We start from the raw sequence: 26,426 nt of genomic DNA, 5'->3' as shown, positions 1-26,426 counted from the left end.
CTCTTTTCAGGAGACCCTAAAAACGGCACTTTTGTTCAACCATTTAGCGTTGCATCGTCAAACAGCGCAAGCCATTTTCAATTTCAACATTTTAGATTCGTCATTAATTGTAAACAAATAATATAAGTTACACCCACCATAAGTGTGGATTGAGCAGTTTGTAAAAAACTATACATCCATTTGTGACATAGGAGGGTTTGGCCCAACAATGGCGAATGCATAAAGGAGTCACCAAAAAATCTAAATAGTTTGTTCACATTTTATTCACAGAAATATAAAGTAGTATGTCAAGTACATCACTTTGTACAAAATTGCACAGACTCTTCAAAACTCACTCAGACAACAGAAACAAACCAACTTTTTACCAAGTGTTACTAAAATAAAGGGGAGCAAAGACTGCACAAACAGCCAGAAAACATTAAAAAAAAGAAAGAAAAAACCAGCTAGTTTTGCTAAATAAATGGTGTGTTTAGGGCATGAGCAGTCTGTGATATGTGTGATGGGGCCCTTGCACAAAGATAAGACTCAATAGGGGAGGAAAAGTCATTTACAACAGCTGAGGAATAATAAATATGTTCCAAAAATAGGACTCAACTTGGCACATTTACGTCCTGGGCTAATCTGGAAAACGCTTCGAGGTTTGCCACGCTTGACACGTGACGCTCATTGATATGTTTCTTTCAGCTGAATGAAAGTTGACTATATTGCAAAAATGCGTCTACTTTGGCGTGTGTGGTGTTAAAATCTGTTTCTACGATCTTGTTGGTAACAATTGCTCGTTTTAGTACTTGTTTTGATGCTTTAATATCGAGCTAGAGCAAAGCAGTGAAGCCGTTTACAGTGTAGTCAAGCGTGGCCGTCCTTTCCCATCGAGTGACATGTTGAAGGCATGACTTTGAATGTGACATACACTGAACAAAGATATTAACGCAACACTTTTGTTTTGGCTTCCATTTTTCACGAGCTGAACTCAAATATCTAAGACGGTTTCTATGTTCGGTGACATTTCCATTCATTTCAATGAGGAAATATGATTTGAGAGACGAAACAAAATGCCAATTTCTGTGTTGGTGAGCACTTCTCCTTTGCCGAGTATAAAGTTGTTTCCATCTTTGAATTCAGCTCATGAAAACTGGGAGCAAAAACAATTGCGTTGTGTTTATATTTTGATTCCGTATATCGAAAACAGCATATCGAATCTGCAGCGTAGCCATATAACGAGCTTGCATAAAAAAACAAAAACAACAACAACCCTGTTTTAGAAACACTACTGTTAGCACGCCGATCATTCAAAAATACTCTTACAACATCACCACGCTCACACTCATAGAAACAAGCCAGCGCGACAGCGAATGGAAGCCACCATTGCTCACGTGGTAGCGTGTCACTTTTCAAACACGAATGCATTGATGTTGTGAAGAAATGCATGTCAGTTTCGTGAGCATTTCGGTTTCATGCTTTTGCTTGCCGCATTCTCGAAAACCGGGAAGTTGGAGAGTTCTAAGAAAACGATTAAAAAAATGTTTGGGGTGTCATTAAGAAGTTTAATCTTTAACTATGAGTGATATCATATGAAATCTGTAAAGCTGATGTTTATATGGCGGGATTCAAAGAGCTGCTTTCTGAAAAAAAAAAAATAATAATAATGAGAGCAACCATACAATACAATATAGAAGAATATATTACCATATATATAATAATGTGTTTCATATGATAAAAATTACTTTTGGAATATATATTACATATCTATTTGTCGGAAATGTAAAAAATATATATCCTTATAATATATATATATATATATATATCATTATAAAAATGCTTTTGTACAAAATAGAGGCTCCCCGCCTCCATAAATGCTTCACCCCAAATAGGCGCCTGCTACTCACCGCAATTGAATAAACAAGCAATTTGACCAATCAAACAGAGCAAATAAGTCACATGGCCGCACACAAAGTCTCTGCGGGGCCGCTGACATGAAAGAAACGTTTTCAAAGTGACTCATTGACACGAAGCTAGGCACAAACATCGGCGTGCAACTTTATGTGTTTACCTTACACAATACGAAAAATAACAACTGTGTCATGCGCTGTCATCTGGTCTGGCCTAAAAATGTCCACATTTCATCCTACGTAGTGGAAACAAAAATTGAAGACAATTCCTTGAGGCTGAATTTGCTAAATGTATTTATTTTTCCATTTTGCATTCATGCTCTGATTTGAAAAGTTACTCAAATGTTGCTGCGTTCTTGAAGAATTTTTCACTACTTTCTTTTTCTCAAGTAAATATTTGTATAACTACTTTTTACGAGGGGTGTCAAAATTAGTGCATTCATTTTGAGTTAATTTAAATTTCCTTTAACGCCACCATTTTTTTTAACGCACGATTAATGACCGCTCTTTACTTGGAAATCCTGTACTGGGGGACATGTCCACGTCAAAATTTAGCAGTAATACATTTAATAATAATAATGCATATCTATTTGTGAAGACTGGGGTCAAGTTGTATTTTACAATTTTAAAAATGTTTCACAAGTTAAAGATTAGATAGCTCTTAATAAAAAAGGAAAAATGCACTGAGCTGTCACCAACGTCTTACAAATGCAAATATGCCATCTAGTGGCAGAAAAAATATCTCAACACAAATCAATATCACACTCGGTTTTTTTTACAATACAGTACACCTTTTTAATTCGTACTGAATTTTATGAATTATTATGAAATTACTGTATCAATGACTAAAAGACTGAGCCATATTTATATTAGTTTATCATTTATGTCAACTTTTATGTTGAGTATGAAAACTTTATAAATATTTTATTGTACATTTTATTGTGGTATAAAATTTGCAATTAATCGTGAGTTAACTATTGAAGTCATTCGATTAATTTTGATTAAAAATGTTAATTGCCTGACACCCTTACTTTTTACTTTTACTTGAGTCATACTATTTTAAGTAACAGTACTTTTTCTTGTGTACAATTCTGGGTACTTCTGCCCATCTCTGGTGAAAGTAAAGACTTCTACTTATGTAACATAAAAAAATGCGATCCTGACCCCCAGAACTGTCCTATTATTAAAAAAAACAAAAAACAGTTAATATTTGAAAAAATTGTATTTGTTTAAAACTGCAGTTCAAAACGTCCAACTTCCCAGTTTTCTTATAACATTAAAAACATTTGGGTCAAAAATAACCCAATTATGTATAAGTCACAAAGGGACCAACTGACAACAAATTTAGGGGATTTTTTTTGCACAAAAACAAACCCAAAAACGTAATTATTTTGTAAAAAAAAAAATGGCTTTAAAAAAATACTCAAGTCAAGTCAAGTCAAAGTCCCTTTTTGACAAATAACTGGGTTATTTTTTTACCCAATTATTTTTTTTAGCAAGTAAAAGCCTTTCATGACACCTCTTTTGTCTTCCCACTCTACTGAGGTTACCCCGGATGGACTCGAAGCAGCTTTCCAAACATGAGCCAAACTCGGGTGTCAAGGAGGAAGTGGTCAGATGATCTGAATCAAAGCCATATGAGTCTATAGCGGGATGACTTCCTGTTGCTCTTTCTGCCTACACACATCCTCGCCGCTTCTATTTCCTTCATCCAGGCCCCTCAACGAGTGAGTGTCCTCCCCGCGTAGGCCTTCGTCACGCCTCACTACGCTTTGACGGCGCGAAGCACAGCTGCGCAGCCCGACGGAGTCGCCGCCCCTCTCAAATCAAGAGAAACAGGAAATTGCCGTTGAAACACAAACAAACAAAGCGGCGGCTTTTGGAGCGTTTTCGTGCGCGCTGACCCCGGGGTCACTCAGTAGAAAGAGTACTGGTTCTCCACGGCCCGGGCCCGTCGGGTCCCGTCGGCGTCGTGGTAGTCCTCGGACGCGCCGCTCGAGGCCTCCAGCAGGCGCTCCGAGCTGTTGCTGCGGTTCTGTAAGCCCCCGCCGGTGCCCGGGTCGCTGCGGGAGAGGGAGGGGAGGGCGGTGGGTGAGGAGGAGGTACTCGAGGAGAGGGGGGCGTCGGCAAGGGTGCCGGATGAGGGTGAGATCCCGGGAGGCTGAGGGGCCGGGTCCGGGCGGCAGATTGCGTCTCCTCTGGGAGGGGTGACGAGCGGAGGCACGCTCACGTCTGTGGGTCAGTGCCAAGAGTAGACATTAGGGCTGCAGCTAGCAAATATTTTTACCGATTATCTCATTGATTCATCGGATAATAATTGACTTTTCTCTGTTGAAGAACAAAATGTGAATGGGAGTTTCACAATAGGGCTGGAAATAATGATTACTTTAATAATCGATTAACCCGTCCATTTTTTGTCAATTGATCAATTAATTGGATTTCCATTTATTTCAAAAACAGGACATTACTTCAAACTGATGTTGATCGTTGTTTCCAAATGTAAAAGGAGACGTTTGCAAATCAAATTCCGAGGTTTTGGTTTTTAATTTTTAAATTAAACAATGTCTCTAAATGATTGACCAATGATCAAAAATAACTATTGATTAATTGTCGATTAATCATTGTCTCTATTCCGTACTATTCTGTTACTAAGGCTTTGGCTCTGGCCTGGTGAGTGACGTGGTTGTCAGCGAATAAGAGCATTGGCTGTTGTGAACTCAGGTTAGTGGCTGGCTATTAAAACTCATTTACTGCCATTGACGGCTATAGACGTCAAAAATTCATTTGAACTATTTCTATTAGTTTAACATTTGTTCCCACTTTTGTTAACAAGAGTATGAAAACCTAGATTTTTTTTATTGCATTAGAATTTGTGATTAATCGTGAGTTAACTAGTAAAGTCATGCGATTAATAATGATTAAAAATTGTAATTGCCTGACACCCCTAATTTTTTATAATATTTTCTGTAAAAAAAGACTATTAAAAAATTATATATATATATATATATATATATATATATATATATATATATATATATATATATCATATTTTAAAAAGAAAAGAAAGAAAAGATTATTAAAAATTAGGGCCATCAGGTGACAATTTGTAATCGTAATTAACCGCATAACTTCCCTAATTAACTCACGATTAATCACAAATTGTATCTGTTCTAAATGTAGAAAAAAAAATTCTAGGTTTTCATACTCTTGTTAACATAAATGAAAACAAAGTTAAACTAATATAAATATTTTTGATGTCTATAGCGGTCAATGGCAATGAATGAGTTATGACTGTTAACTAGTCTGTTAATGTATTGATAAACAGATTGTTACATTCATGGTTTGCCAATAGAAGTTGCCTTCAAACAATCAGAGGACTGGAAAAAATGCTGATGTCATCGAGAGTACGTACTGACAAGCATCCACACTGTAAACAATCGGGGGTAATATTCACTCAAAACAACTTATTGAAGTTTTTTTCACTCAGAAATTCAAAGTACATTTTACAAGGAGAGGTTTGAGTGCATTTGACTAGTTTATTAAAAAGAGAAAAAGAAAAAAAAAGTTCATGACCTTCAGTTTGAAAGACAGACATGCTACCACCTGAGCCCTGCCACTTTTGCCGCTTGCCACTAAACGGCATTACCGGTGTGTCCAAAATGAGGCCAAAACCACTCTTAGTTACTTAGAATTTCTGAGCGAAAAAACATTCCTAGTTTTTTTTCAAGTAAATATTACTCATTTTTTTTTCCGTGCAAGAACAACACCACAAAATGAAGAGCGGAGACGGTTGGGAATAAATGAATACAAATTCAATTACAAATAATAGAATTCCCGTTGTAAATGTCGAAGTATCAACCCCTGATATCAATGACTTGCATTTTTTTCCCCCCCGCTATTGGCGGCAGGGCTCGGCCCCTATCCCATGCGAATAGCGGGGGTTTGCTGTGTCTCAAGAGCTACAAGGCTTCTCTTTCACAGGCAGCATGTAAACACTGGCAGTGTGGGCCTTCTTTTATTATCCTTTCTCAGTGACTCCAGCAACACGGGTGCCAAAGACACGCCTGACCAGTGTATCAATAACGCCTTTTACACCAGAATCAAACCCTGGCTCTATGCACAACACAGAAGGCCCCTTTATGACCGCTAAAGCAGGGCTGGGACGGCGAGTCTGGGCCGGCGAGCAAAGCTGCTGCGGTATAATCGCCCCCTCACTCTGCTCGACAGGAGGGTATTCATGGTATGCCAGTGTGGAGGGTCCATGCGGTGCAGGTTCACTGAGTTGCAGCTCAGTTTGCTCCTTGAAGGAGGATAAGTGCAGCCATGCAAGATTAGACGAGGTTACTCGATTCACCACATTGCTCATCGTCAGTTGATTCATCAATGAGCAAGTGCACCTTCGCTAAAGGAAGTGCTTAACTCATTCACTGCCATTGACGGCTATAGACGTCAATAATTCATTTAACTATTTCTGTTAGTTTAACAATTTTTTTCCACTTTAAACAAGAGTATGAAAACCTAGAAAAAAGTTTTTTATTGTACATTTAGAACAGATATAAAATTTGTGATTAATCGTGAGTTAACTATTGAAGTTGTGTGATCAATTACAATAAATGTTTTTACAAAAAATTAATCGCCCGACGACCAAATTTATAATAATCTTTTATTATTTTTTTTTAAATAATATTTTTTCAAAAAACTAATTTTTAATAATCTTTTTTTTTTTTTTTTTTAATAATCTTTCTTTTTTTTTTTTAAAGAAAAGATTATTAAAATAAGGGTGTCAGGTTTTTCATTTGTAATTAATCGCATGACTTCAATAGTTAACTCATGATTAATCACAAATTTTATATTTGGTCTAAATGTACAATATTTTTTTTCATACTCTTGTTAACAAAAATGGGATTTTTTTTTTTAAAACTAATAGAAATAGTTCAAATGAATTTTTGACGTCTATAGCCGTCAATGGCAGTGAATGAGTTAATTACAATGAAAAAATAATAATTGCCTGATGCCCCTAATAAAAAAGAAAATAAAAGATTATTAAAATAAGGGCGTCAGACGATTACATGTGTTAATTGTAATTAATCGATTAATCACAAATTTTATATCTGTTCTAAATGTACAATAAAAAAAAATCTAGGTTTTCATAATCTTGTTAACAAAAGTGGGAAAAAATTGTGAAACTAATAGAAATAGTTCAAATTAATTTTTGACGTCTATAGGCGTTAATGGCAGTGAATGAATCAATACCAAAACCCGGGATTGAACCAGGGACCTTTAAATTCAGTTTAGTCTAACGCTCTCCCAACTGAGCTATTTCAGCCACATTGGCTAAGACATGAAATTAAAAACTCACTCAAAACCAGCAGCGAGAACGAGCAGTCAATCGATTACTAACATTTTTAAATACGTTTATATTATTTGTACTCGTGAAAATTGTCTTCAGAAGTCAATCAATTCACCACTCATCATTTACCGCAAACCGCTGGAAAAATTACAAGTCCACATAAATACACTACAACCACAGCTAAATAAAAGCCTAGCATAGCGTTAGCATGCTAATGTGGTTTTACAATTTGACATTGGCGCGCACCTGCGTTGGCGCTCCTCTGCACTTGAACGTAGGAGCGTAGCGTGATGTCCGCCGAGCCCCCGGACTCCAGCGGGATGGGGTGCGCGTGGAAGTGTCTCAGCATGTCCGACACCGTGTGGAACCACAAATGGTGGACGTGGCACTGCCCGTTGTCGTTGACCGACAAACGCAGATGCTGCGGCGAGAGAAAGAGAAAACACAAAGATGGCAGGGGCGTGGCTCGGTTCAGTGAACATTTGAAGCTGATGGTGCGAGACGGAGGTCAGAGGTGGGCGGAAGCCAACGACACAGAGGGCGAGCTGGCGGCTTCCTCAACGCGGATGGCTTACAGGATGCAGGAAATGTGTTGCGTAACGTGACAGGACGCGAAAACCACTCAACGAGAATGTGAGCCAGACTTTCATTTTTGCTTTTGTTTTGTCTGAGCTGAAAACAAAAGCAAAAATACTTGATTTTTTTCCCCCACAGATACAAAAACTGCATATATGCTCTCTAAAAAACACACTGTCAGGTTGATGGACCAGCAAAAGTGTTCACTAACACAGATTTAAACAGATTTAAGTTGAGTTTATAAAAAATGGGAGCAAAAACAAGAATGTTGCATTTATGTATTTTTTTATATCAAATGTGTCTGTGGGACAAAATGAGGCTGCACTAGGGGGTTGGAACGAGGCAAGCGGCTTCTATTTACAGAAGCAACGTCCAGAAGGTGGAAAAAAGAAAGCACCCACACACACAAAAAAAGCATTTCACTTGTGGGGGCAGCACTTCATATGACGGTTGTTATATGGCCTTAAAACTGCTGGGTCAAAAATTAAAACCGACCTGCTCATTGGGTCAATTTGACCCAACTTGGTGGGTTGTTTGGGTCAAATTGACCCAAGTTAGCGGGTTGGTCCAATTTTAGACTCAAATTGGGTTGTTTATGCCCCAGCAGTTTTAAGAGTGCAGTGAATTACAAATCTCAAAACTAAAATAAAAAAATCGGTGTCATTAACAAAATAAAATTCAAACAAGAGCGATTCAAATTTCCTCACCTTGGCTTTGCCCTGGAAGTTGAAGGTGAGGACGTACTCGCCGGGCCGCGTCTCACTTTGGCGGATCACAAACAGCCCGTGGCTCCTGGCCCCGCCCGCCAGCACCAGCTGAGCCGCACGGACGCGCGACAGCGTGCCGTGGAACCACGGGTAACCGGCGAGGCTGGCGTCGCCCTCAGAGTCCTTCGAGCCGTCGCCGCCACCTGAGCACCCTACAAACAACGTGATTTTAATTTTATTTTTTTCATGCTCCTGCTTTGAGATTGACTTTATGGACAGAAGAACATTCGAGAAATTCTGTGAATCACTTTTCATTTTCAGTTGGCAATTAATTATTATTATTTTTTAATATACTTTTGCATTATTTGTATGGACGCTCTGCTGCCATACCCCCCAACTGAGACACTATACACGTTATCTTCATTTTTAATAACTTGAGATATTACAACTATTTGTCACCAAAGTTGAAAGTAGGTCATTAAAATTTTAACACATATACGGTTTCACAATTATAATGCACTTCTCACCTAACACAATTGTCCATGTTATAAAATGGCTGATAGATCCTGCTCGTTGTCTGCACTAGGGATGGAGCTAGTTAATGAATGAATTGAATTGAACCAACTAATTGACAAGTCAACTTTAGTACTTCCCATCGACGTTTTGAAAGTCGACTGAAGACTTTCGTTGCTGTCACCAAACTATTCACACATGCACTATAGTAAAATCATAATAGCACTTCTTGTCTTATTTAAAATGTAAATTGCATGTACAATTTACATAATCATGGTTATTTATGTAAATTTGGTGTTCATAATTGATTATTCATGCACAAATGTCAAATGTTGTATGTTTTTATTTTTTATTTTTTTTAAATTGCATCAGCCGATAATTTATATATATTTTTTTTATTAATCGCTTGATTTCAATAATTAACTCACGATTAATCACAAATGTTATATCTGTTGTAAATGTACAATATTTTTTTTCTAGGTTTTCATACTCTTGTTAACAAAAGTGGAGAAAAAAAATGTAAACTAATAGAAATAGTTCAAATGAATTTTTGACGTCTATACCCGTCAATGGCAGTCAATGAATTAATTGTGTGATTAATTAGTGAACATTTTTTAAACGCCTGACAGCACTTTTTTCAAAATAACCAGCCTAATTTTCTTTCAGAATTTTCGATCACCGCTTGAAAATGTATATAGTGAATGATCCACAGAATCAAGAAGAAGTGTAGTTATTGCCTGCTGCAGGACTGGAACCCTGGGCCTCTGGGGACTGTAGGAAGCGCTCTAAAGGCATGTGGGATGGATGCTGGGTGAAGGGGGGTTCCCTGCAACGCACTGCGGGGGCGCTGTAGTGCTCTGCCGCTGCTGCACATAATCTCTCCGGAGCTCGGTACACACCTAAAAAAGTCCGTTTCCATCCGTTAGGAGACATTCGCACGTACGTGCAGATGTGAACGTGCCGCCGCCGCCGCCGCCGCCGCCGCCGCCGCCGCCGCCGCGTGGCTCACCCTCAGAGAGCAGCTCGCAGCTGCAGGAGGCCACCATGGAGCAGTCTTTGGATGAGGTCTGACCGTGAGGACACGACGCCAGCTCGATGTCGTCACCGCTGTCCCTGCACACGAGCACACCGGGGTGACCACCAGAGTATGTAAACAAACAGCGCCGTGTCCAAACACACGTCCCACAAAATAAAGTCACTGTTGACGTCCAGACCAACAAGGAGGAATGTCAGTCATTGCTGTGGCGTGCGCGTGAGTTTGTCCATGTTTGTGCAAAGGAAGCCTGTCAAAACCTCCGCTAATTGGATGATTAATGGCTGTGTGTGTGTTTCGGCCGTCCTTCTGCGTCCCACCGCCTCCGTTTTGCTCGCTTTCTTCCCTCCGCAGCAAATATTTATGTGATGGTTTACCCGGGGTCTATGCAGTCCTGGATGTCAGCGACCCAGGAGTTTTTCTGCAGCGAGTCGATGGTTTCCAGGATATATTCGCCCCCGTTCTCCACCTGCGGAGTCGCCACATTCAGAAACAAAACAAAAAAAGGAATACATTTCACATTCTAATGATAACCAATTTGCTCCCAAAAACGTATAAAAACATTCTATTTTAAATATTGCCATGGTCCCAAAAACGTATTTATTTTAAATGTTTTTTTAAATGCTAGAGCATATAGAAGGCTTTGATGCAGCCTCTGACCTGAAGAGGTCGCTTAAAGCAATGGTAGTATTACAAAAAATGGCCAGCAAGTGGCAGCGGAGTATAAGAGATCAACCAGGGCCATGTTGCAAAAAGGCTCCTTTAAACAAATTTGTAAATAATGATGAAACTTAGCTATATTCTAATGCTAATTGCTGCAAAACAGAAACAGATTAAAAAAAAGTTACTCTAATCTTTAGCAATAGAACACAATTTTCTGTGGGCCCTGCAGAATCAGTCAAAATCCAGTAAAACAGCTGGGAGCGAAGGGGTTGCTTCCGTGAAAATGGCTGAGAGTGAATGAGTTAATTAAGTCTACGTTTGATGTTTGTATATTTGGCCACACTATATCACGCTTTGCAGATTTTGTTTTTAGTATCTTTTGGCTTGCCAAAAATATTGACCATGTAAGCAAAATGTTTCCACATCTCACTCCGTGTCCTTTTTTCTTGTGGCCATTTAGTTCCATCTCAAAACAAAACCAATCAGCTGAAAATTACACGATCGACCCGGATTTCTGATTATGTGATCGGATCAGGACAACTCTAGTGAAGAATGACCTTCACAAGCAATGAGAAGGCATCTTGTGTGTTAGAATATACTCAAACAAAGTCGCACAAGAGCATTCGCTGCGCATTTATGAGGAAATGCTATAAAAAAAACACACCAAGTGAAAAGCAGTTTTGGACATGGCACAAAAAAAAAACACACTAATCATCTAATCTATCTACAAAATTGATATCTGTTTGAAAATGGTGTTTGAATTTTTATAAATAAAGGTTTCGCTTTTCAACATTCAGCCTAATCAATTTTGCTTGTGCAGATATCCATATTTCTAATGATGGCATTTTGTCGGCCACAAAATGTAGTGGTGCCGCCTGCTCAGCTCTCACCTTCAAGACAAAAGTATTGTCTTTGTCAGGCATCTCCAGGGGCATGGTGGTCCTCACCTCCACAATGGCCGTCAAAGGGATGCTCACCTTCGCTTTCGAAGACTGAACACATACAAGAGGAAATGATGTGATTAAGTGATGAGGTGAAATGGGGAAGAGCATGTGAGGGGGGCCACTTGCCAGCAATATACAGATGTTGTTATAGTCTATTATCTATTTTTTTAAATAAGGGATGATTTTCAGATGAGTCTCCAGTGCTTGCATATTCCAGTTATAATAGTTTCTGTGCTGCAATAAAAAGCTTCCTAATTAGCAGTTTAATTTGGTCTCAGCGTACTAGTACCCAAAAAAAAAGACCACTGTTCATGCAATTACCAAGGGTCCAAGGTTAAAATAACTCTTTTACAGTAAAACACCATACTTAGCGTTAAAATAGGTATTCAAACATAACCATTAGGCAACCTGTGTCTGGTTGGATGGCTAGAGCAACTTGCAAGGCTCAAAATGGTTCCTCATCCATGATAATTAAGGGCTCAAATGAGTCATGCAGCAGAGAGCCACAAGCCCCGCCCCCATGTCTGAGAAGCACTCAAACGCAGCATGGAGAGGGCCAATTTTTCACGCCATCGGCGGGCGATAACAGACACAAAACAGGAAGTTTATACCATGTGATCAAAGCAAAGAGCCTGGCCCGCATTTGCCCTCTGCCAAGGATAATCTCAACACACCCAAAGGGTGTGTTTCTAAGTGTGTGTGTGTGTGAGGAGACTGATGGTCTGGTTGAGGCTTATCCGCTGATCTGTCTGGAGTAACAGCGTTCTCATCTTGATCCTGGACGCCGTCCACACCCACAATTCTTGTCTGAGGATCACATGTCAAGACAACTCTTCTCCCTTGAGTCGCTTCCGGTAAGCCTGCGTCGTCGGGCAGAGCTGGCGAACAACCCCTTTCCAATGCACCCACCATGTTTGGACATGTGGCGCCTCAAAGACATTTACAATAATACTTTTTTTTATAATGTAAAGTAATTTTTTTCACTTTGAGGTAACAGATAGGAACCTATAATGCACTGAATAATCAGTAAAGCTTGGTGTCCATCCATCTATCGAGCTAGCTAGCTAGCTAGCTAGCTAGCTAGCTAGCGAACCAGCTAGCATTACACAGATACTGTATCTGCATATTTATCCAGATTCTTCCCATTTGAAATGGATACGTTTGTGGCTCTTGGTTGTTTTACTGTCAAAAATGCCTGCTCTCTATTTTATAAAGTATTAGGGTATGCCGGGTGTTTGTGAAAGTTTCTGTCAGGAGATGTGCCCTTGTGGAGTCAGGTTATCTGATGAGATCCTTTTTCATGGCAATTCCTTGTAATGATCACCAAATTTTGACCTCATGCTCCACCTAAAATTGTCGACATATGCAAAAAAAAAATTCACAATTTGCCTTGTCATGTGTCTGGGATACTTTCTTTCAAGCGTTGTTGCTCAAGTGAGTGAATTCCCTCGAAGCGGTTGTTAAAATATGAGCCGTGGAATCTACCTAAAATGTCCGCTTCAAACTTCCTGTTTACAGAAAAGAACCAAATCAACTTCAGTGGAGATCCAGATGAAACATTTTGTACACAGTCACAATTTTTTTGTAAGTTATTTTCAGAAGAATATATTAATCCTCATCACAGAATGTATGAATCTTCACGATAGAGTCCGCAGGAGGCGGGTATTTACGGCTGGGGTGGAATTTGGCATCTGGACTAAATTGGGATTAGGTCTGCACTCTCCAGTGCACTAAAATAGAACATAGCATGGCACTCTTTCACACCTACATACCAGTTTCATGCGGAATGGTATTGGGAGTGGAACATTCAATTTATACAAAATGAGGTCCGAGGTTTACTACGCCACTTGCATGTGATGTTTTGAGGTACCTAACGGCACGGCACGTTCACTTGAATGATACTGCATAAGGATAGGTTGAATGAGACTATGGCAATTTCTGTTCAGACTATGACGCCTGCCGTGGGAACGGAACACCAGCATAAACTGAGTAGAGAAGGTAGTTGTAAAGGTCTTAGACCACCGCAAGCTTTGTTGTCGTTGGATTTTACAAAATTGATAGAATCCATTTCCATGAAATTTACACCTACGGTCAAATAGTCTTCAATGAACTGAACATGCACGTTTATGGAATGTAGAAGAAAAAGCAAAGTAACACATACAAGCTGAGGGACGAAAAAAATGAAGACAAAGAAAAAAAAAAACAATTTCTATAACGCTTATCCTGTTCAGGTTTGCATGGAGCTGGAATCTGAGTTCAGCAAGAAGCCAGAACAAATGCTGGACTGGTCGCAGCGAGAGAGACAACAATTCACACTTTCATTCACACCGTCAGTGAATGGGAGTTGAACCCACGCTTGACTGCACCATTAATGACTGCAGCCGCGCTAACGGGACACAACATCATCGACGCTAGCGCTAGCTCTTCGTAACAATCGAGCTAACTTTTGCACCGTATACAATACAGCACATGAAGTGGGTTCATTTCCGCATCAATCCCATCCATTTTGTATCGCACTTGACCTCATTATTTCCCCCTGATGGGATAGCGGAGGGCGTGTGTGTGGTCAGAGGGCCTCTGCTGTGTCATCATGCAGCAGCAGCCAGGAAGGCGACTGCGCTGGTCACTTTTAATCATCCGACACCGCTGAGTATGCACTCCGGGTGATGTGGACAAGACAGAAGTGATCGAGCTTCTCCTCCTTTTTCGGAAGTGCTTCTTTGGACACGTCGACGTTAATAGAATACAGCATGCGAGAGTGCTGAGGAACAACGATCGCATGTTCCCTTCTGCGAGGTGACTCACGCCGCTATTTTGGTTCTTCCCCCTTTTGTCCCCGCGCGCCCAAAGACGAGGAAGCGATCCATTTAGATTTTCTGCAACATCAGTAGGAAATGTTGCAATGTGCTAACAAAGAGCGACAGCTTCACTTTCCACCAACAGTGCATCCAAATGGGCTCCTGTTTCCCACGGCCCTTTTTCCAACCACCTGTGCCACCTTGGCCCCACGTTGCCAGCCGGGGAGGATTTACACACATTCAGCTGCACCACCACGCGGCCTTTTTAAGGTCACGGGCAACGATGTGGAAATCCCGCATTGGACAAATGTGAAGGGCAATTCTTCAGTGCTAATCTTATAAACAGAAAAAACAAGGCGTTCAATTACCTTTTCTATTCTTTTCTCACCCCGTTGGGAGAACTATAATACTGCATGTTTATTATAAGAGCATAAGCAAAATGAAACATTGGCTAAACCTAAAAAAAAATGACGTACCGGTAACCCGTCATACATAATATTTTTGGCTTTGTCTCCTATAAATAATTCATTAGTGCAACCTGAAATTTTTAGGTGTTTATAGTACTTATAATTAATTACCCATATGTATATAATAATATTGATAATAATATATATTCATATTTATACCCATTTCGTTGGTTTGTTTTGATGGCCCCCACACAGATTTTCTTTACTGGTGACTTTGAAGCTAGACCGGGCTAATATCCGCTACCACTTTCAAACAACAGCCAGACGACACTGTGTGAAAGACTATTATGCAAAAGCTCCCACATCACCTTTGAGTGTGACACCACTGCTATCGTGTTATAGCCAGAAGGTAAGCAGAGCTGCATTGCGTTTTGTTGGATGCACAGAGAAGCATGAAATAATAGCCCTTACTTTCCGATAAGCGGCATGTACTTCTCGGTTGCCGTGTGAAGTTGCCAAATGCAAGATGGCACTTTGGGGAGAGGGTGAGAGCGAGCGAGCTAGCGAGCGAGCGAGAGAGAGAGAGAGACAGAGAGAGAGAGAGAGAGAGATACTTTTTTCTTCTCCAAGGGACATTAACTGTTTCAGTAATCTCCAAAAGAGCTAGCTAGCTAGATAGCTAGATAGCTAGATAGACAGGCAGGCAGACAGACAGACAGACAGACAGACACTGCACCTTGGGCGGGACGTAGAACTCCAGCAGGAATCTCTCAGCCCCTTCGTCCCTCTTGCTCTTCCGTAACAGCAGGCGGCACTTCTGCCATTGGGCGGCGCCCATGCAGTTGGTATCATCAGCCACCATGTACCTGAGCGCCCCCTCCCTCTGGATCTCCAGCATCTCGGCCTTGTGGCCCTGGCAGCCTCTCGGCAATCGCAGCTTTTGAGACCACTTCTCTCCCCCTGCTGCTGCTGCTGTTGTCATCTCACCTCCCGCGGCTCCCCCGCCTCCTCCTCCTCCTCCTCCAGTCCCGTTCGACTTCCTGGCAGCGGAGGGGCCGTCCGGCTCTGGAGAAGCGCGGCGGTGCCACATCTCCTTGACCCCGTCCACCACGCACAGGCTCATGTTCCTCAGCGAGAAACCCTTCTTGAAGCGAGCTTTGGGGTGGCTCACCGACACGTCCTCGGAACTGCGGGACTGACCCAAGGCGGACACCTTGTGCGTGGGTTGAGGTCCGCGCGTGCTGGCCGCGGCGCTGCCTCCTCCGCCTTCCATCCCGCCCCCACCGCTGTCCATGCTGTCCAGGGATTCGCTGGAAGCCCCGGCGTCCTTGCGTCGCTGGTACAGCTCGTGGCTGTAGGACAAGGGGCAGCCCTGGATCCCCAAGAAAGGAACGATGCTGTACTTTGGCGCGACGTTGAAGCCGTCCTCCCCCGGCGAAGACGTCCGATTCTCCCGGGCTTGGCTCAGAGCCGCTGAAAAACACTCCAGGAAGTGTTGGGCAAAGTGTTGAGAGAAGCTGGCGTCCGCGCCCGGCGAGTCGTAGCACGGGTTCTCTGACAGGAAGCGCTGGAACTTGTCGGCGAAGTCGGCGGCGGAGGCTCGGGCGTGGAGTTCGCAAAACTCTCGCCAGTCAGGAAGCGGGCATGAGGAGGAGAGCTCCGGGCTACCGGGCACCGCCGCTCCGTTCATCACTGGGCCATGCCAACCCACTGAGGAGAGGCTGGAGGGGAGAAGAGAACAAGAGCGTGAGGTTCGACTCTGAAGAGGAGATCGCGTGCGAAGGTCACATTGTATTGACTTGTGCTTTTGAGACATTTTCTAATTACCTCCACCAAGGCCAAACAATCCTTATTTGGATGAGCTTCAGATTTCCTTACACCTTACTGTAGATACTTAACTCATTTGCTCCCAAAATCGTATAAAAAATGTATATTTAAAATATTGTCATGGTCCCCAAAACGTATTAATATGTTTTTATTGTTTTGTTTATAATGCTAGAGCATACCGAAGGCTTTGATGCACTGAAGAGAACACTTGAAGCAATGGTAGTTATTTCAAAAACAGCCAGCAGGTGGCAGCAGAGCAAAAGAGATGAACCAGGGCCATGTTGCAAAAAGCTCTTTCCCCCAGTGTTTTCAACAGATTTGTGAATAATGATGAAACTTAGCTATATTCTAATGCTAATTGCTGCAAAATGGAAGCAGATAGAATTTTTTTTTTCCTGATGAAAGAAGAGAGTCCAATTGGAAGGTTCCATGTTTTTATAGCAATAGAACACAATATTCTGTGGGCCTTTGCAATATAAAAATAAAAATCCAGTAAAACATCCGGGAGCGAAGCGGGTTGCTTCAGTGAAGTCAACCCCAAAAATAAATACATTCTTGACAAAAACATTTTTTACAGCCAGGTACTCTGGTTAATATTGCGTTTGTGGAATACGAGTTAAGCAGTTCTTATCAGTATCAGAAGGCGGCCATTTTGTCACTTGCTGTCGAGTGAAAATGACATCACAGTTGCTCAGGTCTCAGGTAACAACCAATCACAGCTCAGCTTCAGAAACAGGTGAGCTGTGATTGGTCGTTGCCTGAGCCCTGAGCAACTGTGATGTCATCTTCAGGCAAAATGGCCGCCCCCTGAGATGGATAAAAACGGCTAGATTTTGCTGCAGAACTCATATTCCACAAATGTAATATCAATCAGAATGTCGTTTTTAGACTAGAGGTCACATATATTATTTTCAAGAAATGTTTAAGGTTGACTTCCGCTCTAAATCAAGTGTAGCACCTTGTTTGGTATTTGCTTTTATAGTCAATCTCACACTGTCCTGAATTATCAACAAATGTCCAATTTCATACGGGATCTAATTCACAACAAAAACAGTGCTCCTTTGAATCGTCGCTGCATATCATCCCATCCTCCCTTCATTTCCTGTTATTGTTCCGCTATTGCCGTTTAATAAGATGAAAGGGGGGGGGGGCGGAAACACGAGGAAACGGCGTGATCAAAAGGGAAATCTCCGGCGCCTGGCGCGGCCGTGAGCTTGCCCAGCTCGACTTTTCGTGACAAGCGATCGGATTATGCCGATGGTCTGTTTGTGGGGTTCTTTCCGAGCACTTTGAAGGACTCTTGGCGGCCCATCCGTCTCACTCACTGTTGTTTGGCTAACTAATGAGTGTGTTTGCAAAGCCTCGCCATTGCACTCGTCCCTGCATTCCGGGTCCATGTGTAGCATTCATTGCATTACCGGTTTCAAGGAACTCGTCAAGTCGCGGTCGAAGATGAGCCAGTCCATTCGGGCGGTCTGGGCTCAACCTGATCACAAATGTTTCCCCTATTTTTGCCCCCGAGTTTGAATGGCGGACTGTATTCGACTCCACGGATGACTTTGAAAGCGGCCATGCTATGATAAGGACACATCTGCAGAGAAGCACTGCGCTGTAAACACACATGTTGATCCCATTATTTATTTCTGTGAAGCATCAACTTAAAAGGACGTCAAGGCGGAAGCGGGCAGGCCCGGCGACACACGCACACACAAAGAGATGGCGAACATTCCACACGTGGTCGAAGGCTTTTGGTACGACATACGACACGCACGTGCGGACATTGCTGGAATTTCTTGGGAAAGCAGCTTGATGGTTAATCCAAACAAAATGCAAAATGAATCATCTAAAATGGTGAAATTTACATACAACTGGGATGACATAATGAAAACTATCCATCCATCCATCCATCCATTTTCTGTACCGCTTGTCCTCACAAGGGTTGTGGGGGTTGCTGGAGCCTATCCCAGCTGGCTTCGGGCAGTAGGCGGGGTACACCCTGAACTGGTTGCCAGCCAATCGCAGGGCACACAGAGAAGAACAACCATACTTACAATCACACCTATGGACAATTTGGAGTGTATAATGAAAACTAGTTGTAGTGATTTAAGTGTTGAGAATTTTCATAATTTTCTGGAATTAATTGTTCAAAGACACTATAGTGCCTTACTATGGGATGTAATGATATCTTAATGCTCGCGGGCTAATAGCCGCGAGCTAACCTTCACCCACACGCTAAACCCGAGATATCTCTCAAATAGCTGGTAAAAAAACAGCTATTAGGTTAGCCCGCGAGCTAACCTGATAGCCTTAGCTCGCGGGGCTAATTGCTGCTTATTGGCTGTTAGCACTGCACGAGCAACCAATCAGATGGTGCTGTGGGCGGGCCAATGCTGCAGGGAGTCAACAGCTGCTGACTGAGAGCAGACGGAGGAGAAAAGCGCCCGTCGGAGCAAAAATAACAGTTTTTAAAATATCGGCCATCTATCGGCGCCGATTATCGGTCTATCCCTAAATTCTATAGTCAAGCTTCTGCAGCAACAAAATTCTTTGACATTAAAGCTTCCTTAAGTTTAATTTTATATTTAGACAGAGACATAGCATTGGTTAAAATTGTGAATTTGTATTCCATAATTTGTATTCCAAATGATTCCATAATTTTGCATGTCTTGATGAAAGACACGCAAAACGGGACGCACTACTTGGTTGCAACCAGGAGAGGCGCTGTCAAGTCAGTCTCAACATATTGGTGCCAGGAAGAATATAATGTGTGTACTTGTTTGAACAGACACAGTTGTTGGCAATCCGCCATCTAAACAAACACTACCAAACAACATAAACACCTGCCTGGCTCAGGAGACATTGCCGAGCTCGGCAACGGTTTCTTATCCGTTTGATTGTTGAATTCATTTAGCCATTAGTTACATATCAGGCCTTACATGAAAGTGGCGATAAACAAATCAATCCGCTATCTGCATCCGTGAACCCATCACATCGTCTCCATCTGTTCATTGGGTGCGCGTGCAAGTCAATAGCCATTCAGCTATTTAAAAACCTGCACCGGGCCAACTTTCCACTCCTTCAGCAAAACAACAACAACACTCGGCACACACGGATGAGGATGTGGCCCTGTACTGACTGCGCAGCACACGCACACGCACACGCACGGAGTCAGCATGAAACTCAAGCCGTGGGACAGGAGGAAGTGGACAGCTCCGTCTCAGCATACTTCGGCCGTACGGTGCGTAATGATTGACAGGCGAAGGAATGATGTATGAATGAAAGGAGGAGAAGGAGGGCTGCGTGTTTTGGCTGCAGCTGCTAAAACAATCGAGCGCGTGTGTGTGCGTGCGTGCGTGGAGGCGGGATAAAACGCTTTCAACCTCAGGGCCACTGGAGCCTTTCCTCCTTCCGCTATCTCCTCCCTATCTGTTGTTAAGATCTACCACTACTGTGCCTCCTCCGCCTCCCCCTCCTCACCTTCCCCCGGGGGTGAGGAGGGCCTGATATCTCCGTCAGATGCTTGGGAGGGAATACTGCATGGAATAGTCAACTGAGCAGGGAGGAGAGGAAAGGAAAGTGCAGACTGGAAAATCCTCTTCTTCTTCTTCTTCTTCTTGGTGGATCTGAGGCAGGCCTCCGGGAGTGACGTGCGTCATGAACGCCGTGGCGTTTGACAAAAATCGGAATTCTTCAGTCCAGTGAGCAACTAGAGCGTCTTTTCACTTTAGGGTCCTCACGCAGTCAAATGGTTTTCCACTTCTAAATAGAAGGAGGGATGAACAATTCATCAATTAAACCATAACTTCTTCTATTGCAGGTGTATTTGGCTATTTTGCGGGTTTTCTTGCTATGAGATGTAGGACAAAAACAAAACAAAAATTTTTGACTGGTCCAGTCTAAAAAAGATTTGTGATTTTTTTTTTGTGACTGGTCCGACATAAATAAGCAATATTTATTTATTTATTTATTTTTTGACAGGTCATACCAGTCAAAAAAAAGTTTTTTTGTTGTTGTTGTTGACTGGACCGACATAAATAAGCAATAATTTTGTTTTGTTTTTTTTGACTGGTCAGACCAGTCAAAAAATTGTTTTTATTTATTTTTGACTGGTCCGGCATATAAACGAGCAATCATTTTGATTATTATTATTCCCCCCCTTTTTTTTTTTTTTTTTTTACAAAAAACGAAAATTAATAAATTAATAAATTATTTTTTAATTTTTTGGGGGTGACTTCTCCATAGAACAAGACCAGTAATGGTCTCTCTTTCCGGGCTAATGGCTAAGTTGACATCAATAATTTAAAAAAATATATCAAATAAAATCAGCTGCAACAATGAGCGACCCACAGCAGTTCACCTTTATGTTAGCACATTCATTCTTTAATTTTTTTAAATCTATTCCCCCCCCCCCCCAAAAAAAAGAGTAATTCTTCTCTTTTTTTTTTTCCCCCAACAAAAAAACACTGCTAGCCACAACTAAAACCAAGTTACTCAACACGCAGACAGGCTAACGGTTTAGCCAATTAAGAGTCAGCCAACTCTACACGCTCATTCGTTGACACCCACGTCACTCACCAGGCCAGGCCTTTTTAAGCCACTCACACTTAAAAATCACAGATACTACAGCAGAACCAGCACTGAGTGAACATTAGAGGGCGACCCAAAGTGGCAAAAAAAAAGAATACCTGAACCTCACATGCATGTTATTGTGTTTAATAATGCAACAACGATTACTCGATTAATCGATGGGACAATTTGTGGAGTGCTCGATTCTAAAAATATATGAAAGCTTCAGCTCTATGGGAAAAAAGAAAAACTGAAACAGGTTGGTTTATGAAATATTTTCACAAATATTTGTGTAAAGTTTCACATGTTTTTTATTCAAACACTCACATGCGCACACGCATGCAAGCTGCTTCACGCCAGCAGCACGCCCGCAGTGATCGGCTAATGAGCATGATTGGTCATGTCGTGCGCTCACCCCCGGGGGTTTGGGGCCGGCCATGTTTTCTAAGATTAGCCTTCACCGCCTTCATACGCTCACAAACTCGCAGCACACACAGTAAAGTACACGGAGGCACGCACCCTCACTGTGAATTCATTAAGGACGTTTTCTTATATAAGATGTAAATAAGGCTGCGCGGTGAGGACGTTTGAGGAGGAAAAACAGCTGCCTCGCTCCAACGGTCACACACGATGATCAATTGATCGTAACACGACGAGCGGTATTGATTCGATTAGTACGGATTGTTGTAATATGCAAGCATGCGGCTTTGACACAGCCTGGAGACAAAAACGATGACTGGTGAGAATGTCGAAGCAGCGGGACGAGAAACAGAAGTTCGGGGGTCATCTGCGATAGCCCGCCCCGCCCCCGCCTTCCTCCCGCTGACCTTTGAACTGACCGTTGATAACCTCCCCAGTGCAACTGGTTAAGACGTTTTGGCCTCAACGGGCCACACGGGAGCAGAAGGGAGGAGAAAGTCTGACACAGCCTTGATCCAGACACATGATCCATTTGTGCTGCAGATTTCAGATTTTTGGCAAGGGAAAATATGACATTTGCTCAAACCGTTTCGAATGGAAAAGTGGGTGTAGATCATGTGCATCACTACACTAGATAGTAGATAATCCCTACATATTAAGTTATTCTATAAATAAATGATAGTATTGCTTTTCTCATGCCCGTTAAAGCCTCAATGCCTTCTTCAGGGTCGTTGTTAGAGACCCTAACACGGAATGGAGGCACAAATTTCACAACCAAAAATATTCCGCCTTCACAACATAAGTAACATCAAGTACCTTTTATCTTACCTCGAAAATATGTACTTTTTATGCCTTTTCCATGTCGTTGTGCTATCTAAAAAGCTCCGACATGGAGTGGGTGGTACAAAGCTGACGGCAATTTTTCACCTTGGTAAAAAGAGGTATCATGCCTCTTTTAAATGGAACCTAAAAGGCTGTAATTTTCCACTTCAATGTTCTCTATAGACGGTAATAACAAGAAATAGGAGGCTAAGTTGACCTGGCAAGTTTCCGCCATCAGAGGTAGTAACAAGCCACTTTTACACTCCATGCAAAAGAAGTCATTTTCTGCTTATTTTCCCTTGTTCTGTTCTGTATAACTACCACTGACACGGAATAGGGGTATGAAGTCAATCTGGCAGTTTTTATTTTTCTGCTTTTTTCGTTTGTTGCTGTTGGGTATGTATACCTCTCACACGAAATGGGGACACAAAGTTGACTGGGCAATTTTCTTCAGCGGTAGTATTCATTCACTTTAGGCTGGCTTTTAAAAGCCAGTATTGTTTCCTCTTTGTTGAACGTTATTAACTCATTTGCTACCAAAAAAACATATAAATATGTTCTATTTTAAATATTACCATGCTCCCAAAGACATATTTATACGTTTATGTTTTTTTTTATGCTAGAGCATACAGAAGACTTTGATGCAGCCTCTGACTTGAATAGAATGGTTGAAACAATAGTAGTTATTACAAAAACGGCCAGGAGGTGGCAGCAGAGTATAAGAGATCAACCAGGGCCATGTTGCAAAAAGCTCTTTTCCTTTGTGTTTCCAACAGGTTTTTGAATAATGATGAAACTTAGCTACATTCTAATGCTAATTGCTGCAAAACGGAAACAGATTTAAAAAAGTTACTCTAATCTTTCTTTTGGTAGGTTCCATGTTTTTATAGCAATAGAACACAATATTCTGTGGGCCATGCAAAATCAGCCAAAATCCAGTAAAACAGGAGAGAAGGGGGTTGCTTCAGTGAAAATGGCTGGGGGTGAATGAGTTAACAGCACATAAACTGAATGGTGAAAAAAGTCAACCCCGCAGTTTTCCACCTAGAAAGGTAGTATCAAGCCTCTTTTAGACTGTCCGCAAAAGCCATCTTTTTTCTGCCTTTCTTAAATGTCACAGTTCTGTATCAAAAAAAGAATGGTTGCCCTGAATTTTCTGCATTCATATACTAAAATCAACAGCAATTTTCCAGCATCAGATGTAGTACAGTCAGTTATATGTTGCTTGTAAAATGTGTACGTTTTCAACCTTCTTACAATGTCATTCTTCTATTTAATGGCGCTGAAACCAAATGGTACAAAGTTGACGGATAAGCCGTCATAGGTAACACTTTTGTACTACTTGGAAAACTTGCACTTTTGCCCTTTTTTTTTTATGTATACGCAGCATGAAATCGTCGAAATCAATTAAACCAGCAATTTTCCGCTTTCAGAGGTAGCGTCAAGTTTTCCCACTTTTTCCCCATATCATTGTTTTTGCATAAATGGCCCTGACAGAAACGGGAGGGCAAAGTCGACCTGCCGATATAGCATCAAGCCACTTTCATACTACCGATAAAAAGTGATTTTTTTCTCCCCCTTATTAATGCCACTGTTCTTCATAAACGTCAGTGACGCGTAACGGTGATACAAATCTCAGCGGGTACAGACCATGTCTCCGACACACGAGGTGCAGTCATCCATGAGAAAACGCAAGTGAAAACGCACGCACGCACTTCCCCAATGCTGCTGACGCCTGAGCACGCAGATCTGAGACCAGCCCGTCCTCCATCGCCGGACGCGCTGTCGCGTAACGTCGAGAGCGAACAAGCTGAGGCGTCCATATGGCGGCCAGCGATAAAAGGATGGAGAACAGAACGTGTGGGAGACGCACATTCCAACGCTGACTTCCATTTCCTGTCACTCACCCACCAGGTCTAACTAATTTCGCAGATGACCGCAGGCCTCCAAGTACAGTACGAGCGTGACACCTCAACTCCAGTAGTCATTTGGCGGAACAGAGTTCGGCAGGTGGAACCTGGACGTGACATTAGGTACGCACCGGCACAGCCATGCATTAAAATTGTTCAGTCTTGATTGGCACTATCCATTTAACATCATGTTTATTATTGTGGCTGTATCTGTCTACTTATCTACAGTGTGACTATGCTAAATTAATGAATTTATGTTGTGTATTTGTGCTACTTGAATGAAAAAAAGAGAGAAATGCAAGCACAAAGGTTGGAAAAGGAGCTGTTTTAGTTGACATGTGGGGCAGCTATTGCTTGAGCCCTACGAACTCTGCCTAGCAACAAGTGGCCAAAACAGAAATCACAGCCTATCAGCCTGACGGATTTTTTATTTTTTTTTGTCACATAGTGAATCACTATGATTTTGGGTAGTTTATGTCTGTCACCTGAAAGAAAAAAATAATCCAGAAGCAAAATGGCGAAATCTGGAGCCGTTTTAGTTGACCTATGGGCGATCCTGCTTGAGCTCTATGAACTCTGCCTAGCAACAAGTGGCAAGACAACATTCAGTGTTATAAAAGATAAGATTGTTTTTGACTTTTATAACAAGTCGCTATGGCTTATGCTATTTATTTTGTGGCATTTGAAAAAAAAAAAGAAGAAAAAAAACGCAAGCCTGAGGGGTTGGAACTAGAGCCATTTTAATTGACCTGTGGGGCATTTCTGCTTGAGCCCTATGAACTCTGCCTAGCAACAAGTGGCCAGAACAAAACTCAGCAACAATATAACAGATAAGATTTGAAAACGAATCGCTTGTGTTATTTATTTTGTTGCACTTGAATGAAAAAAGAGAAAATGAAAGCCCGTTGGAACTGGAACCATTTTAGTTGACCTGTGGGGCAATTCTGCTGGAGCCCTCCAAACTCTGCCTAGCAACAAGTAGCCAGAACAAGAATTAGCCTGACAGACAAAATTATATTTCAGTATAATAATTAATAACATTTATGTATACTGTTTCTTTATGTCACTTGAATAAATACAAGATAAAGTATTACACTTTCACTAGTATTTGTCCTGTCTAAATGTTTTTTCCCTCATTGATTGGTATTGGGCTTGCTCTAAACACACTGTGGTGTGGCCTATTAAAAGACACCCGATAGAAAGTCAATAGCAAGCCGGAGGCAGCAGCAGCAGCAGAGGCCTGACTGGTGCAGGCCTTCTCCGGTGCCAACAGTGGACTTCATGAATGGAGGCTGCTGCAGCGGCTTGAATGGCTCACACGGCTCACACATGCAAGCGGCAGATGAATGGCAGTCTTGAAACACCATGCAAGAAGAAGCCCACCTGGCTGGAGGACCACCAGTACCGGCCAGGGAGCAGATTTTGAGCCCCTCCTTAAATACTGATAAACGGATTGTTAGAAGAGCCACACACCCCCTCACTCCCTCGGCGCCTGTTTTACCCCCACTGCCCCCCTTGTGGTTCATCTTCACCCCTAAAAGTGAATTAGACGCCTCAATACGTCCAAGATGTTCAAATCAAAACAAACCAATTTCCTCCTCCTCCTCCTCAATATGGAAGCCTTTTTCTGCCGCACATCACACATGACACCATGAAAGAAGGATGCTGACACATTGAAGCGGGGCTCACCTCAGTGCGGGACTGGTGTCATGACGACGACGGATGGCGGACACAATGCGGCTTCGAGAGCTCCTCTTATTCGGGCTTGAACGTCGCCTCCACACTTGTTGGCCCGACGTCGTTCCACTCCGCCCGGATACGCTTTTTGTCACGGTCCCGCTAGCTCGTCCTCCATCTCCGCGATCGTCGCACTGTGAGGCAGCCCGACTGTGAGTGGCTGATCCTGAATGTCGGTGGCAGGTTGACAAATTAACGGGTGGAAGATGACGAAGCATTTCCGGTTTGGCTCTGCCAACTTAAAACGGTCATACTGTCATCACG

General features: G+C 42.1%; 1 protein-coding gene and 1 non-coding gene across 2 annotated transcripts; both read right to left on the bottom strand.

Annotated features, from left to right (window-relative positions):
- Nucleotides 1–247: 247 nt before the first annotated feature.
- On the bottom strand, nt 248–26,328 carry sh2b2 (SH2B adaptor protein 2). The gene is made up of 9 exons (XM_086080295.1): nt 26,115–26,328; nt 15,617–16,601; nt 11,622–11,723; nt 10,446–10,537; nt 10,045–10,148; nt 9,773–9,934; nt 8,523–8,734; nt 7,486–7,660; nt 248–4,121 (listed from the first exon to the last, which is right to left on the bottom strand). The coding sequence occupies exons 2-9, from the start codon at nt 16,568–16,570 to the stop codon at nt 3,805–3,807; spliced, it is 2,118 nt and encodes a 705-aa protein (XP_085936421.1). The 5' UTR covers nt 16,571–16,601; nt 26,115–26,328; the 3' UTR covers nt 248–3,804.
- trnaf-aaa (transfer RNA phenylalanine (anticodon AAA)) lies at nt 7,140–7,215 on the bottom strand. Its single transcript is given in 2 exon segments — nt 7,140–7,175; nt 7,179–7,215. It is a non-coding gene; the product is annotated as a tRNA-Phe (tRNA).
- Nucleotides 26,329–26,426: the final 98 nt, after the last annotated feature.

This window comes from Leptonotus elevatus, chromosome 7 (assembly GCF_054856555.1).
Source record: "Leptonotus elevatus isolate MCC_2025b chromosome 7, RoL_Lele_1.0, whole genome shotgun sequence".
Taxonomy (NCBI): Eukaryota; Metazoa; Chordata; class Actinopteri; order Syngnathiformes; family Syngnathidae; genus Leptonotus; species Leptonotus elevatus.
This window is presented reverse-complemented; position numbering and strand designations above follow the sequence as displayed.

Excerpts from the sequence above, each read along its gene's own strand:
- sh2b2 (XM_086080295.1), bottom strand. The coding sequence starts at position 16,570 with ATGAACGGAGCGGCGGTGCCCGGTAGCCCGGAGCTCTCCTCCTCATGC. Across the intron at positions 11,724-15,616 it reads AGTTCTACGTCCCGCCCAAG|TCTTCGAAAGCGAAGGTGAG; the intron begins GTGCAGTGTCTG and ends GTATGTGTTCAG. Across the intron at positions 4,122-7,485 it reads GCAGAGGAGCGCCAACGCAG|ACGTGAGCGTGCCTCCGCTC; the intron begins GTGCGCGCCAAT and ends ACTGACCCACAG.